The 14627-nt window shown below is 43.6% G+C and overlaps 2 protein-coding genes across 2 annotated transcripts; both read left to right on the top strand.

The window, feature by feature from the left end:
- Positions 1–2729: 2729 nt before the first annotated feature.
- LOC136485270 (putative ripening-related protein 6) lies at positions 2730–3191 on the top strand. The gene has a single exon (XM_066482187.1). The coding sequence runs from the start codon at positions 2730–2732 to the stop codon at positions 3189–3191; it is 462 nt and encodes a 153-aa protein (XP_066338284.1).
- Positions 3192–10200: 7009 nt separating this feature from the next.
- Positions 10201–10533, top strand: LOC136457797 (putative ripening-related protein 6). The gene has a single exon (XM_066457806.1). It carries the CDS (start codon positions 10201–10203, stop codon positions 10531–10533), a length of 333 nt encoding a protein of 110 aa, XP_066313903.1.
- The last annotated feature ends 4094 nt before the right edge of the window (positions 10534–14627 follow it).

Below are 14627 nucleotides of genomic sequence, written 5' to 3'. Positions count from 1 at the left end.
CAAAGTCGGCGCCAAAAAATGTTTCTGCGCATCTTGACCATTGATTTTATAAATCCAATCGTCCATCTCAAATTTCAAATTTTGGAGAAGATGAGATGGTCTCCGTGTTTAACATGTGCAGTCTCTATGTTCTATGCATGGTTCCCATGTTAATTATACATCCACATATTAGTTAGCATGATGTTGGTGGAGGCAATCACGGTTGTGTCAGGTGTAATGTCCATCTCGTAGAGCTTTTTACGCGGTAACAAAATTAATTATTATTAACTCAACCACTAATTCTAATGCAACGTCGGTGCCAAAAACTTTCTGCGCATCTTGACCAGTGATTCTATGCATCCAATCCTCCTCCCCTTCGTTTTTTTCAAATTTCAAATTTTGGAGAACACGAGATCATCTCCAAGTTTTACGCGCGCAAGCACCATGTTCTATGAATTGTTCCCATATTAATTATACATCCCATATTGGGAAGCATGATGTTGGAGGAGGCAATCACAGTTGCATCAAGTGGAATGTCCATCTCGCGGAGAGGTTTTTATGCAGCAACAAAATTAATTTTATTCATTCAACCACTAATCTCTATGCAACATCGGCGCTAAAAGCTTTTCTACGCATCTTGACCATTGATTCTATACATCCAATCGGCCATCACGTGCCATGATTCAAATTTCAAATTTTAGAAAATACAAGGTCATCTCTATGTTTTCACTTGCGGACTCCATGTTCTATGTATTGTTCCCATGTTAATTATATACACCCATAGTGGGAATCATGATGTTGGTGGAGACATTACAGTTGTGTCACGTGGAATGTTGATCTCACGGAGAGGTTTTTTGCGGTAACAAAAGTAATTTTTATTCGTCCAACCACTCATTTCTATGCAACGTCGGCGCAAAAACATTTATACACATATTGACCATTGATTCTATGCATCCAATTGGCCATCATGTGCCATGATTCAAATTTCAAATTTTAGAGAAAACAAGATCGTCTCCATGTTTTACGCTTATGGTCTCCTTGTTCCATGCATTGTTCCCATGTTAATTACACACCCCCATAGTGGGAAGCACGATGTTGGGTGGAGGCAATCACGTGTTAGGTGCAATGTCCATCTCGTGGAGACGTTTCTAGACGGTAACAAAATTAATTTTTATTCATCCAACCACTAATTTCTATGCAACGATGCGCCAAAAACTTTTCTACGCATCTTGACCACTGTTTCTATGCATCCAATCAGACATCACGTGCCATGATTTAAAATTTAAATTTATGAATTTTCATTTTTTTTAGAAAAATATTCACAATGGATCTTGAATCGTGCACAAAAATGTCAGGAGTTCAATGGTGAAATCCGTTTTTTTATCAGATGCTTGGTTGAGGAATTATAATGAAAAAACTAAAGAGATTAGATTGGATGGATGCATGCGTCAGCCTTGTCAGGTTTTGTGAGGTGGAACGTCCAGCTCGCGGAGAGATTTTTATGCGGCAACCAATTAATTTTCATTCATCCAACTACTAATCTCTATGCAACGTCACGACAAAAACGTTTATGTGCAGCTTGACTTAGGATTTTATGCATCCAATCTGGTGGATCTACAGCAGTCCCCAATCTGGTGGGTCTACAGCAGTCCCCCACAGCAGTCCCCCACCTGCGCATGCATCAGCACCATGGACCTGAATGGTTGGGCTGGCCAGAGGGCTGGCTAGGGCTCTCCATTAGCTATTTGGAGCTCCCGAGCTCCCAATAGCGTGACTATATATATATATATATATATATATATATATATATATATATATATATATATATATATATATATATATATATATACTCTCTATTGTCCGGTAGTTAGAGGGAGACGGACAAAAAATGGACAGATCAAAAAATAGGTGGAGAGAAATTTTGCCTCTTTATTATTAGGTATAGATAATACATAATTAGTACCCTTAGCTAAATCGTTGAATATATTTTTATAATAAATTTATTTAGTGATACAAATATTTCTAATATCTTTTATAAAGCTAATCGAACTTGAGAAAGTTTAACCAACACGCATTCTATAGCGTCATTTTTTATGGTACGGAGGGAGTGTGTCATGTATATGTAGTGCCTTGGAAATATGCAGAGGACGGTAAATTTTGTTTATGAATTCTACCATTTAAAAAATGTACAAGATGTTTTAATTAAGTGAGACATAATTACCGGTGTTACATATACAATCATATATTCATATATATTACACCTCGAATAGAATCATACTCTAGATTGGTAATAGTTACAAAAATAAAAGTCGGATTTCTGTTTGAATTCTGAACTTCCATGCAAATCTCTTCTGACTCTAGAGTAGCAGGGCCAGGTCAAATTTCAGTAGCACTTCTCTCGTTCTGGCAGTCTGGCACGGAAATTGAACTCATTTTTTTGCCTCAAAAAGAGGACGGACTAAGTCTAATCAGCTTCGAAAACAAAACAGCAGCTTGCTCATCAGTTGTTCCTGCATGCGCAGGAATTACCAAGAGGATACAGCAAGCTGACAGCCTGACACATGCCATCACATACAGATAGCTAGCATTCCTGATACAGCGCACTTGTTTCAGATAGGGCCATTTAATAACCTGGTATTGAACTCAACGATCTCAGAAGTGAGAGCGCGCCTATATATACGCCCCACGAGCCTAAGGGGCAGTGCATCCCAAGCACCTCGTTCGAGCTCATTAGGAATAAATAAATAGCGATGGCGAAAGCTAACACTGCTATAGTCATCGTCATCCTAGCTCTGCTTCAGGTCTCATGGGCCACTGCCCGGAAGCTCGGTGACCACAGCGGCGGCCTCACGCTTCCGGACTCAAGGGCCACAGCCGATGGCCGCAGCGGTGGCACCTTTGCTGTGATGACGGTGAACGGGTTCCAGATGGGCGAAGACGGCGGAGGCGCGGCGGCATGTGATGGCCGCTTCCACAGCGACGACGACCTCATCGTGGCGCTGTCCTCAGGGTGGTACGCGGGAGGGAAGAGGTGCAACAAGAAGATCCGCGTCACGAGCAAGGACACCGGGCGCTCCGTGCAGGCACAGGTTGTGGACGAGTGCGGCCACGGCTGCAAGAACAACATCGTGGATTCCTCTCCCGCCGTCTGGAAGAAGCTCGGGCTCCGTACTGACCTCGGCGAGGTCCACGTCACCTGGTCCGACGCCTGAACATGTTACCCACCGAGTTGGATCTTGGATGGGCGCGCGGCGAGGGGCTGTCTGGGAATTCATACCGTCGATCGTGCGGATGTATCCTACCTCTAGTTACTACAGACAGGTAGTTTGATACTCTCCGCTTAAAAGTGGAGAGGTCGAATAAAAGTTTCCTTTCCTAAGGGTGCAGATCAAACTATTGCTTGGTGTATATGTGTTACTATTCATGCATTGTAATGGGAGAAATAAAAAGCTAATAGAAGTTAATAGGAATTAAGGATAGAAATGTTATATATCTTTTTATGGTTTGTCCTTTTATAAATTTCTAAAGGCTATAATTTATTTCACGGTGACCATGACATACGTAAGTTAATATTAAGTTAATATTGGTAATAATATGACAATGTCCTATTAAGTTTGTATAGAATTAAAATACTTTGTATGTAGCTCTGGTTTTCTAGATACACAGTTTTTGTTACGCATCTAGATATATGTTATGTCTAATTACATAACAAAAGCTATATATCATGAAAAGCCACAACGACTTCCAATTTGCAATAGAGGGAGTACAATCTATAGATATTTTTTCTTTCGTTGCAAGGCACAAAAATATTTTTTCTTAATATAACATAACTTTAGTTTTTATAATATCCATGCTGGTAGAGTTAAGTTTCGAGTTCTGTGACTTCCTTTGGTGACCTTTAAAATATGTAAGTCTAATCTTTCATTGAAGTCGGCAATGGTTAGGTGTTGTCGAGTCAAGAATTAGTTTATCTATTGATGATTACATAGTCTTTTGATTTTCTATATGGCAGCTCTTATTGAGAGTTACACTTATTTGTACGTACAACTTGAAGATACGTTTATTTAGATTAGATTGAATAATAATCGACTAAAGATTTTAGTTTACGATTCGATTAGTTCGACTATCGACGTATATACATTCTAATAAAAATAAGTACTATTCCTAACAACTTAGTGATGAAAATACTTAATTATTAAGCTGCGGATATAACATAGCGATGTGAGTGAAGAAAAAAACGGAAGCAGCGGACATAATAAAGAAGTTTAAAAGTCGGATTTAACCTGCATGCAAGAAAAAAAGGAATATGAAAAACATACCGACGAACTCCTATGCGGAATCGCATATACACAATAAAAAAAACCGAATATATAGAGTAAAAGTCGGATTAGTCTCGCAGCAGGGAGAAAATGAATAAAACAACAAATAGCACCACAGACATACTCCTATTTTGACCGATTAGTCTTGCAGCAGGGAGAATAGGAATAGAAAAAAACCAGTGGTGAATCTAGAATAAATTGTCATCCGGGTTGGCACATACTCATATTACCCTAACTTGTAGAAATCTGACACTTTGCTCATTACACAACGTACACATAAATTTTAGTAATGATAAAATATTGCAAAAGTTTTGCATTCATATTGAGGGATAAAATTAGCAATATCATAATAAGACAAAATAATTTTTTTTTACAATAGTGGTTACCTCTTATTGTTTCACTCGATGGGTATGGTCATTCATATTCTGAAAGCGAACTACGACATCATCATTTGGAATCGTATCAAGAAATTCTTGTACCACGAAGCAAATGACATAGTCATTTAAAAATTCATCCCCAATACAATTTCGTAGATCTATCTTTATAATTTTCACTACTAAAAAACACCTTTCCACTAAGGTTGTGGCGATAGGAAGAACAAGCACAAGTTTGAGGAGTATTATCACTAGCTAGGAGAATTTTCCTTTTCAACAGTCGCTCCAATGTTCTTTGATTTCCTATCAAATTAGACAACATAATTAAACAGTAAAGTATATATTGAGTAATCTATAAGCAGACATGATTAAATTATTAGAAATAAGATATTTCCTTACCAGACATCTTGCTCAAATCAGCCAATTTTTCAAGAGACTTTTCCCTGTGTGCCATTATAAAAGATCGTAATCCTTTGTGTGCCCCTGAAAAAATTCAGCGGTCTTCAGCGTCACTACTCCAACTTTTTCGTGTCCTCCATGCCACTTCCGTCAGTTTTGACTCTAAAGCTGTCAAACTGCAGGTGTGAAAAGATGAAAATGTCCTTAAGTTCAAATATGTTATTAATTTTTTTAGCATCTTAGCGACTTCAAATGAAAAAACTCAAAACTAGAAAGTTGTAAATCTTGTCGAGATCTATAATTTTTATATAAAAATTATTTTCATTTAATTCCGCAAAAAAATATGATTTGATATGATTAATATATCTTAGAAAAATCATATTATTTTTTTTGCGGAATTAAATGAAAAAAATTATATGAAAATTATAGATCTCGACGAGATATACAACTTTCTAGTTTCGAGTTTTTTCATTTGAAGTCGTTAAGATGCTAAAAATAAATTAATAACATATTTGAACTCAAGGGCATTTTCGTCTTTTCACACCTGCAGTTTGACGGCGTTAGAGTCCAATCTGACGGAAGTAGCATGGAGGACACGAAAAAGTTAGAGTAGTGGCGCTGAAGATCGCTGAATGTTTTCAGGGGCACACAGGGGATTATGATCTTTTATAATGGCACACAGGGAAAAGTGTCTATTTTTCAACTCCTCGATCCTCATTTCTAGTAGAAAAGAAAAACTCTTTCTATGCTTTACTTCTAAAATCTGATCTGACTAAATGAACCAACTGGGAAAAGTAGTAACAGAGATTTGTAAATTGCAATTTTGGCTGCCGTACCTATTGGCTTGAACGCTCTAGGAGCAGAGAGCTTCCAACATCAGGTCTGTCACCCGTTTTTTAGCCCGACACGAGCACGACACGGGCAGGTGACATGCGGGTCCGGGCTGGCCCGGCCCGAGGGTGCAGGCTGTGCCTGGGCCGGTGCTCAGGCCTGTGGGCTGGCACGGCACGACCCGACCTGCGTCAGCTGGCCCGGCCACCCCTTCCCCCTCCTCACTCCACTCCTCCCCTCCTGGGCTCCCCGTGGGCCAGCGCGGTGTGCGGCCCACCGTCCGTCTGTCCCCGCCTCCCCCTCCTCATATATAAATGCACGCCACGCCCGTGGCGGCTCATACCAGAACCCTAGCTCATTTCACTCGCTCGCCTCGCCTCGCTCTTGGGTCTCGCCCTCGTAGTCTCGCTTTCGGCTTTGTCCTCCCCAACTCCGGTGAGGTGACCTCGATGATACGCCTGCCGTTGGCGAGCAGCTCCCTACTCCTCCTACCTGATCCCCTCCCTACTCCCTCTCCGCCTCTCCCTTCTCCATATCCCTATCTCCCCTCTAGATCTCAGTGACTTTGTGAGTTCGTGTCCCCGTCTGCCCCTCCTCTACCGCTCGCCGTCCTTCTAACCGGTGTGTCGTCTTCTCTGGGTGGCCCTCGTCTTCTCCGGCACCGGGCTTTGGTTGCGTAGGTACATCCCTAACACTAACCCTAACCCTAACCCCGCCTACCGCCATGAGCAGCTCCCTACTACTCCTAAGTCCTACATGATCCCCTCCCTACTCCCTCTCCACCTCTCCCTTCTCCCTATCCCTATCTCCCCTCTAGATTTGGGTGATTATGTGAGTTCGTGTCCTCGTGTGCCGTTCGCCGTCCTTCTAACCTTACTGTCGTCTTCTCTGGGTGGCCCTCGTCTTCTCCAACACCAGGCTCCGGTTGCGTAGGTACATCCCTAACTCTAACCCTAACCGTAACCCTAACCCCCCTCTTCTTTAGTTGATGAATGGTTTATGATCTATTTCTGATATACTGTTTTCCTCCACCTCCATGTCTTTACGCAGGTCGGTAGCCGATGCGTCATCCTCTAGCTGTGGCATAGAGCGACCAAGGCGGCCCCGCGCACCATTGAGGAACGGTGCTGGAGAGCCCTCCGCGGTCGAGGGCGCCATGGCTAGTGCTGATGACGAGATCGTCTGGCCACTCACCGGCAACGACAATCTCATCGTGGCAGGCCTGGCAACTGAGGACGACGACGACACCCAAGAGGACATTGCTGCCTTGTTCGGTCTAGACAGCGGCGGTGGTGAAGGGGCGAGGGCGATTGGGACCCCGATTTGCTCCAATAGCTCAACTCCATCTGTTGCTGGTACGTGTACCTCTTCTAGAACTGCTATTTGTAAGCGTAAATCTGCTGTGTCGGCTGATTTTGATGAGATCTATGAGACTGTTAATGGTAGAAAAATCTCCACTAAAGCAACCTATAAAATGTGTAAGCATACTTTATTTGCTAGATCTAATGCTGGCACTGGGCACTTGAAGAGGCACTAGAAATCTTGTAGGCAGAACATTGATCAAGCTGCTAGGGTTCAGTCTAGGCTTGCTTACAATGCTGATGGTTCTATGCATAACTGGGACTATAAACCTGATGTTGTTAGATCAAAATTGTGTCGCTTGATTGCTAGGCTTGATTTGCCGTTAGGAATTGGTGAGACAGAGGCCTAGGAGGATTACATTGTCCGTGCTCATAACCCTAGATTTGTTAAAGTATCTAGACAGTCCACCACTAGAGATCTGAGTAAATTGTTTACTGAACGTCATAATATGCCTAAGAATTTTGTGTTGTCTGCTGCTTCCTCTGTTGCTCTGACATCAAACATTTGGTCTAGTAATGCTAAGGAGGATTACATTAGTGTTGTTGCTCATTTTGTTAGTGCTGAATGGGAGTTATAGAAAAAGGTTATTAGGCTTAGGTTGATTGAGGTGAAACATACTAGTGAAAATATCGTTGAAAGAGTTGCTTATGTGGTTGAGGAGTTTGGTCTCATTGATAAGGTTTTCTCTGTAACTCTAGACAATGCTTCTTCTAATGCTAAGGCTATGGAAACTTTGACACCTATGTTTACTGGTTATTTGGGTCCTGATCCTACACCTGAGCCTATTGATCCTTCTAAGCGTAAGTACAGTCTTGTGCATCAACGTTGTGCTTGTCATATCATTAATCTGATTATAAAATCAGGTTTAAAAAGGTTCAAACCTTACATAGAAGATTTTAGAACATCTATTAACTTCTTAAATTCCTCTAATCAAAGAATTGCTATGTTTAAGAACTACTGTACTACTCAGGGTGCTAGACCTAGAAAGTTTAGCTTAGATATGGATGTTAGATGGAATGCTACATATCTTATGCTTAAACACTTGGTTCCATATAAGCATGTTTTTTCTGTGTTCATTAATTCCAATTATGGCTCTAAATTGTTGTCTGCAAGGCATTGGTGTATAGCTGTAAAGATATTAGAGTTTCTGAAACTATTTTATGACTCCATCGTTGTTCTTTCTGGTGTTTACTATCTAACTAGTCCACTTATCCTACACCATCTGCTAGAAATTGCTTCTCATTTACATGCAAGTGAAAAAGATCAAAATCTAATTGCTGTTGTATATCCTATGAAGATTAAATTCCTTAAATACTGGCAGCATATACCTCTGTTATATTCATTTGCATTCATTCTTAATCCTAGAGCTAAGATCAGAAGTTTATTTAGAATCCTAGAATTACTGAAAGAGAGAACTGCTTGTGATTATACTTCATATAATGTTGATGTGAAAACTGAAATTTACAAGTTATTTAACAAATATGAGAGAAAGTTTGGTGCAACTAGGAGTCAAAGGTTTGCATAGCCTGCAAGCCATACAGGTAAGAGAAAATAGGCATGGGGAAGAATCTTTGGAGGCCCTGGATCTATTGTTGGTCCTTCCCCTGCCTGTGCCCCCACTTTATCTGCTTCTACTGCTAATGAGCTCTTAGTTTATCTGGACAGTGACAATGTCACTGCATATGAGGATGATTTTGATTTACTTCTCTAGTGGTGTGACCACAAACTAATATATCCAATCCTATCTATAATGGCTAGAGATATTATTTCTATTCCTGTTTCTACTGTCTCTTCAGAATCATGTTTTAGCTTGATAGAAAGGATCATCAAAGAGCGGCAACGCTGCCTGTTGCCTGAAATGGTGGAGATGCTAGCCTACACAAAGGATTGGGAGTTGGGAGAGAGCAGATTACAACATATTGTTGACAACCAAGAACTGGAGGACTCCTTCAAGAATCTATACCTCGATGATGATGCAGATGAGGTGGCTGGTACTACTGGTTCATTTGGGGCTAGGGCTAGGGCTGGTTCATCTAGGGCTAGTACATCTAGGACTAGGGCTACTGGTAGTTAATCTATTATCTTCATTTTGTATCTGTCATCTATGATTGACAAGTGTGACTTGGGACCTTTGAACAATGATGGAAGAGTTATTAAGAGTTGTGCTGCACTCTTTTTCTCTTTTTAGGATTTCTCATAAGGGAGAGTTTTACCTAGAAAGGTTTTTAATGAGACAATATTGCAAAAACAGCTTATTTATCTTATCTCCTTTGGTGCCTTTTGTTTTGTTGGATTTGGTCATTTGGAGTTTGCTAAGTTCTTGACTTAGAAGTTAGAATCTATGTGTGATCAGTTTGTGGCTGAGTGTTGATCTGTTGGATGCGAATAAGAAGAATTTTGGAGTTTGCTTAGTTCTTGACTTAGAAGTTAGAATCTGAGAAGAATTTGTGATCAGTTTGACAATTTGTGAATCTATGATCAGTTTGTCAGTTTGTGACTTAGAAGTTCTTGACTTGTGAGTTTAGATTTTGAAATTTGAATGAATAAATCTATGCTAACTGTTGGATGAGAAGAATTTTGAGGTGACTTACGATCACCGGCATTTGAGCCGGCCCGGCCCGTAGTTCTGGCCGTGCTTCCTAGACTAGCACGGCACAAATTCTGACCCGTAGAGCCATGCTTGGGCCGAAGGCCAGGCACAACGCCTAGAGGGGGGCCGTGCTGGCACGACCACCAGTGGGCCATGCTTGGCCCAGGCCCATGCGGGGCTGGGCCAGCCTAGCCTATTGCTAACTATAGATAGGGCCATTTAATAACCTGGTATTGAACTCAACGATCTCAGAAGTGAGAGCGCGCCTATATATACGCCCCATGAGCCAAAGGGGTAGTGCATCCCAAGCACCTTGATCGAGCTCATTAGGAATAAATAAATAGCGATGGCAAAAGCTAAGACTGCTATACTCATCGTCATCCTAGCTCTACTTCAGGTCTCATGGGCCACTGCCCGAAAGCTCGGTGACCGCAGCGGTGGCCTCACGCTTCCAGACTCATGGGCCACAGCCGATGGCCGCAATGGTGGCACCTTTGCTATGATGACGGTGAACGGGTTCCAGATGGGCGAAGACGGTGGAGGCGCGGCGGCATGTGATGGCCGCTTCCACAGCGACGACGACCTCATCGTGGCGCTGTCCTCAGGGTGGTACGCGGGAGGGAAGAGGTGCAACAAGAAGATCCACGTCACGAGCAAGGACACCGGGCGCTCTGTGTAGGCACAGGTTGTGGACGAGTGCGGCCTAAAGATGAGCAATGGGCCAGCACGGCACGGCCCGGTCCGAGCCTGGGCCAGGCATGGCCCGATCGGGCTCGGGCCCTTTTGGCCCGTTGGGCCATCGGGCCATGCCTAAACAGTTCACCATGCCTACTGGACGGCCCAGGCACGGTCCGTGGGCCGAATATCAGGCTGTGCCAGCCCATGTAGCCCACAGCCCACTGGTACATCGGGCCAGCCCATAGCCTGTTACACAGTAAACACTATATTTCAAACAGCACAATCATAGGTTCAAACTTCAAACAATCACAGGTTCACATATTCATATTCAACAATCACAGAAACACCAGATGACAAAAGATTTAAGATGTTTGTGCAATGCCGCCTCATTAAAAACCTTTCTAGGTAAAACTCGCACCTTGTGAGATAAAACCCTAGAAAGGAAAAGAGTACGGCCAGCTCAATAAATTAAAATGTTCAAATTGTTCAAAGTTATTACAAACCAGCTAGCTCAAATGTCTCAACTCTCACAACTCACAGCCTCTCAGGCTCTCAGCTCTCAGTAGTCAACCATCACCAGCAGGGCAACAGTAGATGATCCACCGGCTTCATCATCAAGGTACTGCTCTTTGAAGTACTCTTCTAGCTCTTTGTCCTCCACAGTGTGATGTCCACCGGCTTCACCTAGCTCCTAGTCTTTGACACAGATTAGCATCTCCACGCTGTCTGCGCCCAATCGTCGTCGCCGCTCCTCAATGATCCTGCCAGTAAGACTAAAGGTAGACTCCGAAGAAGTAGTTGATACAGGAATAGTCATAATATCTTTAGCCAAGGTACAGAGAACTAGATAGGTTAGTTTATGCTCATGCCACCAATTGAGGATATCAAAGTCATCATCATATGCCACAACATTGTCACTGTCAAGGTAAACAGTGAGCTCAGAGAGACCAGGAGGCACAATAGATCCTGCAAATGCACTTGAAGGACCAGAAGAAACTGATCCTCCAAAAATTTTGCCCCATGCCTGCTTTCTCTTACCTGTCAGTCCAGATGGATGGGTGGTTCTAGCTGGCCTAGCAGCACCAAACTTAGATTCATACTTGTCATAGAGTTTATGCAACTCAGATTTAACCTTAGCAAAGTAATCAATGTAACTCATATTGTTACTTAGAGCAAGCAAGTCAAGAACATTTCCCAGACCTTTCAACTTAGCCCTTGGGTCCAGAATAAATGCAAAAGAGTATAACAATGGTATATTCTTCCAATACTTAAGAAATTTATTCTTCATTGGCACAACTACAGCAGCAAGAGTATTATCATGTTCAAATTCATGTAGATGGGATGCAATCTCAAGTATGTGATGCAGTACCAAAGGGCTAGTGGGGTAATAAACACCAGAAAGTACAACATTTGAATCATAGAACAACTCAAGGAACTGCAACACCTTGTCAGCAATGTACCAATGTTGTTCATTCAATAGAGGATAGCCAGACTGAGAATTGATGAACACAGAAAACATAGATCTATATGGCATGAGATGTTTTAGCATAAGGTAGGTTGAGTTCCATCTAACATCCATATCCAAAGCAAATTTATGAGGCCTCATACCCTTAGCAATGTAGTAGTTTTTGAATTGTGCAATGCGATGATTAGATGAATTCAGAAAGTTAATTGCAATCCTAAAAACCTCTATGTGTGGTTTAAGCCTTTTCAAACCAGATTTAACAATCAAATTAATTATATGGCAAGCACATCTCTGATGCACAACATGATAGATCTTTTTACTAGGATTCAATGGATCAATATCATAACCCAAGTAACCAGCAAGCAGAGGACTCAAAGTAAGCATAGCAGATGTATTATCAAGGCTAACAGAGAAAACTTTGTCAAGTAGGCCCCAATCTCCAAGCACGCCAGCAATAATTTCAGCAATGTTAATACCACTATGGGTCACTTCAATCAGTTTAAAGCCAATAACATTTTTTTTAGTTCCCACTCAGAAGTAATGTAGTGAGCAACAACAGTGATATAATCTTCCATAGCATTGCCAGACCAGATATCAGATGTCAAACAAACAGAAGACACACCAGGCATTACTTGATTTTTTAGGTGATGTAGTTTTTCATTGAAAAGCTTAGAAAGATCTCTAGATGTGGTGAATCTAGACACTCTTTTGTATCTAGGATTGTGAGCACGCTGAATGTAATCATCCCAAGCATCATTGTCAGCAATAGATAAAGGTAGATCTAATCTAGCAATCAAACAGCAAAGCTCAGCTCTAGCAACATCAGGACTATATTCCCAGTTCCTATATGTGGGGGTATTAACCCCTATACCCTTACGGCTAAGCTTGGGCTGGCCCGGATCGATGGGTTCAGTCCACCCGAAAGATGACGTGCGGCCCAGTTAACCTGATCGGAGTCCCGCACAAGGAATCAAGACGGATTTGGCGACCAAGCAGGATCCTGGTCGGTTAGAATAGGAATCCTTATCCGGCCACATATGGCAATTGTAACTGACTAGGATTAGTTTCCAGATCTGTAACCTTGCCTCCCGGACTATATAAAGCGGGCAGGGGACCCCTCTAAAAAATATCTCTCATTGACATACAGCAATACAAATCAGATGCAGGACGTAGGTATTACGCCTTCTTGGCGGCCGAACCTGGATAAAACCTCGTGTCTGTCTTGCGTCACCGTCTTGTTTGGGGCTTGTGCATCTGTCTGCCGATAATCTACTACCTTGGGCATACCCCTAGGTAGACTGCCGACCATATTTCGTCGACAGTGGCGCGCCAGGTAGGGGGTGTGCGTACTGCTCTCCAAGCAAACAAGATGGTCATCATCTCCGGCTCCATGGCTACGCCCAACGGCCTCACATTCACCGTCGGCCAGATCACCTGGACCACCAGCTCCAACGACTCCATCGCCATCACCATGGAGGAGGCATGGATTCAGCCTGCGCCGACCACTACTTCACCTGCATCGGCTACGGCTCCGACCACGGTGAACACGGCTCCGACCACGGTGAACACGGCTCTGACCATGGTGAACACGGCTCCGACCACGATGGACCTGGCTCCGACCACGGGACATCTGGCTCCGACCACGCCTACAGCCACGCCAACAACCCGTCGTCCGCTTCCCCGCTACAGAGGGAAGCAGATCGACAACACCGACCTGCTCGACTCCGTTGATCGGGTCGGCATCCAACTCGCTAAAACCCTGGCTCTGGTAAGTACGATTCAAATCCAACCTAACGAGCAGGTAACAGCTCTCCACGACAGATCTATCCGACCAGCTCGGACCAGTCGTCCTGTGCGACTTGGAACAGATCTTGTGGTCTTATCAACTCCTGAGGGGCGCTTCGCTCATCGCCGGCCAGACATCGCGACGGGTCTCTGACTCTGCGAGTACGAAGCCCCGACGGAGAACCACCAGGTCCAGCCCTACGGCCTGCGAAACGCTGCCTCCAGCTACGCGTACAACCTGCGACGCCGCTCGGATCTATGTCCTGTACATCGATCTCGGCCGAAGCCATGCAACATCGTCAACATGGTCCGGATTGAAGATTATCAGGAAGGATCCGTCCACACAGTCCGAGAGGGTGACTCCAGCTCCTCATCCGGCATCGCGTCCAACGCATCTGTCCACACCGAGCTTCAGCGTCACGAAGATGAAGGCGTCAAATACGATCTGGATCTACCAGACCACGCCCCGGGTTTCCCCCAATTTCTGTCTTTCCCGCCAAGACGAGGGGATTTGATCCATGTTGTCAGCAACGACGAGCCGCCAGCAGTTGGCGAAACAGAACAAGAAAAGACTGCACGCGAAGCACGCAATATTGACCGATTTAATCGTCGGCAAACCGAAGCTGAAGCAGACCAGGAGGCACGACGCATAAGGGTCCAACCGCGTGACCTCAACAATGCTTTCGACAGGGTGGGGGATAAACAAGTCTTCAAGTCCCCAAGCGCCAACGTAGCCGTCGCCATGGCGACAATGCAGCGGCTGCCCAACACTCCCGAGACTCAAGTAATCCGTGATGACATACAAGCCTATCTGACGGCTGCTATGGCTCAGACCGCAGAGATGA

The sequence above is a fragment of the Miscanthus floridulus genome, chromosome 1 (assembly GCF_019320115.1).
Source record: "Miscanthus floridulus cultivar M001 chromosome 1, ASM1932011v1, whole genome shotgun sequence".
Classification (NCBI taxonomy): domain Eukaryota; kingdom Viridiplantae; phylum Streptophyta; class Magnoliopsida; order Poales; family Poaceae; genus Miscanthus; species Miscanthus floridulus.
This window is presented reverse-complemented; position numbering and strand designations above follow the sequence as displayed.

Excerpts from the sequence above, each read along its gene's own strand:
- LOC136485270 (XM_066482187.1), top strand. The coding sequence starts at position 2,730 with ATGGCGAAAGCTAACACTGCTATAGTCATCGTCATCCTAGCTCTGCTT.
- LOC136457797 (XM_066457806.1), top strand. The coding sequence starts at position 10,201 with ATGGCAAAAGCTAAGACTGCTATACTCATCGTCATCCTAGCTCTACTT.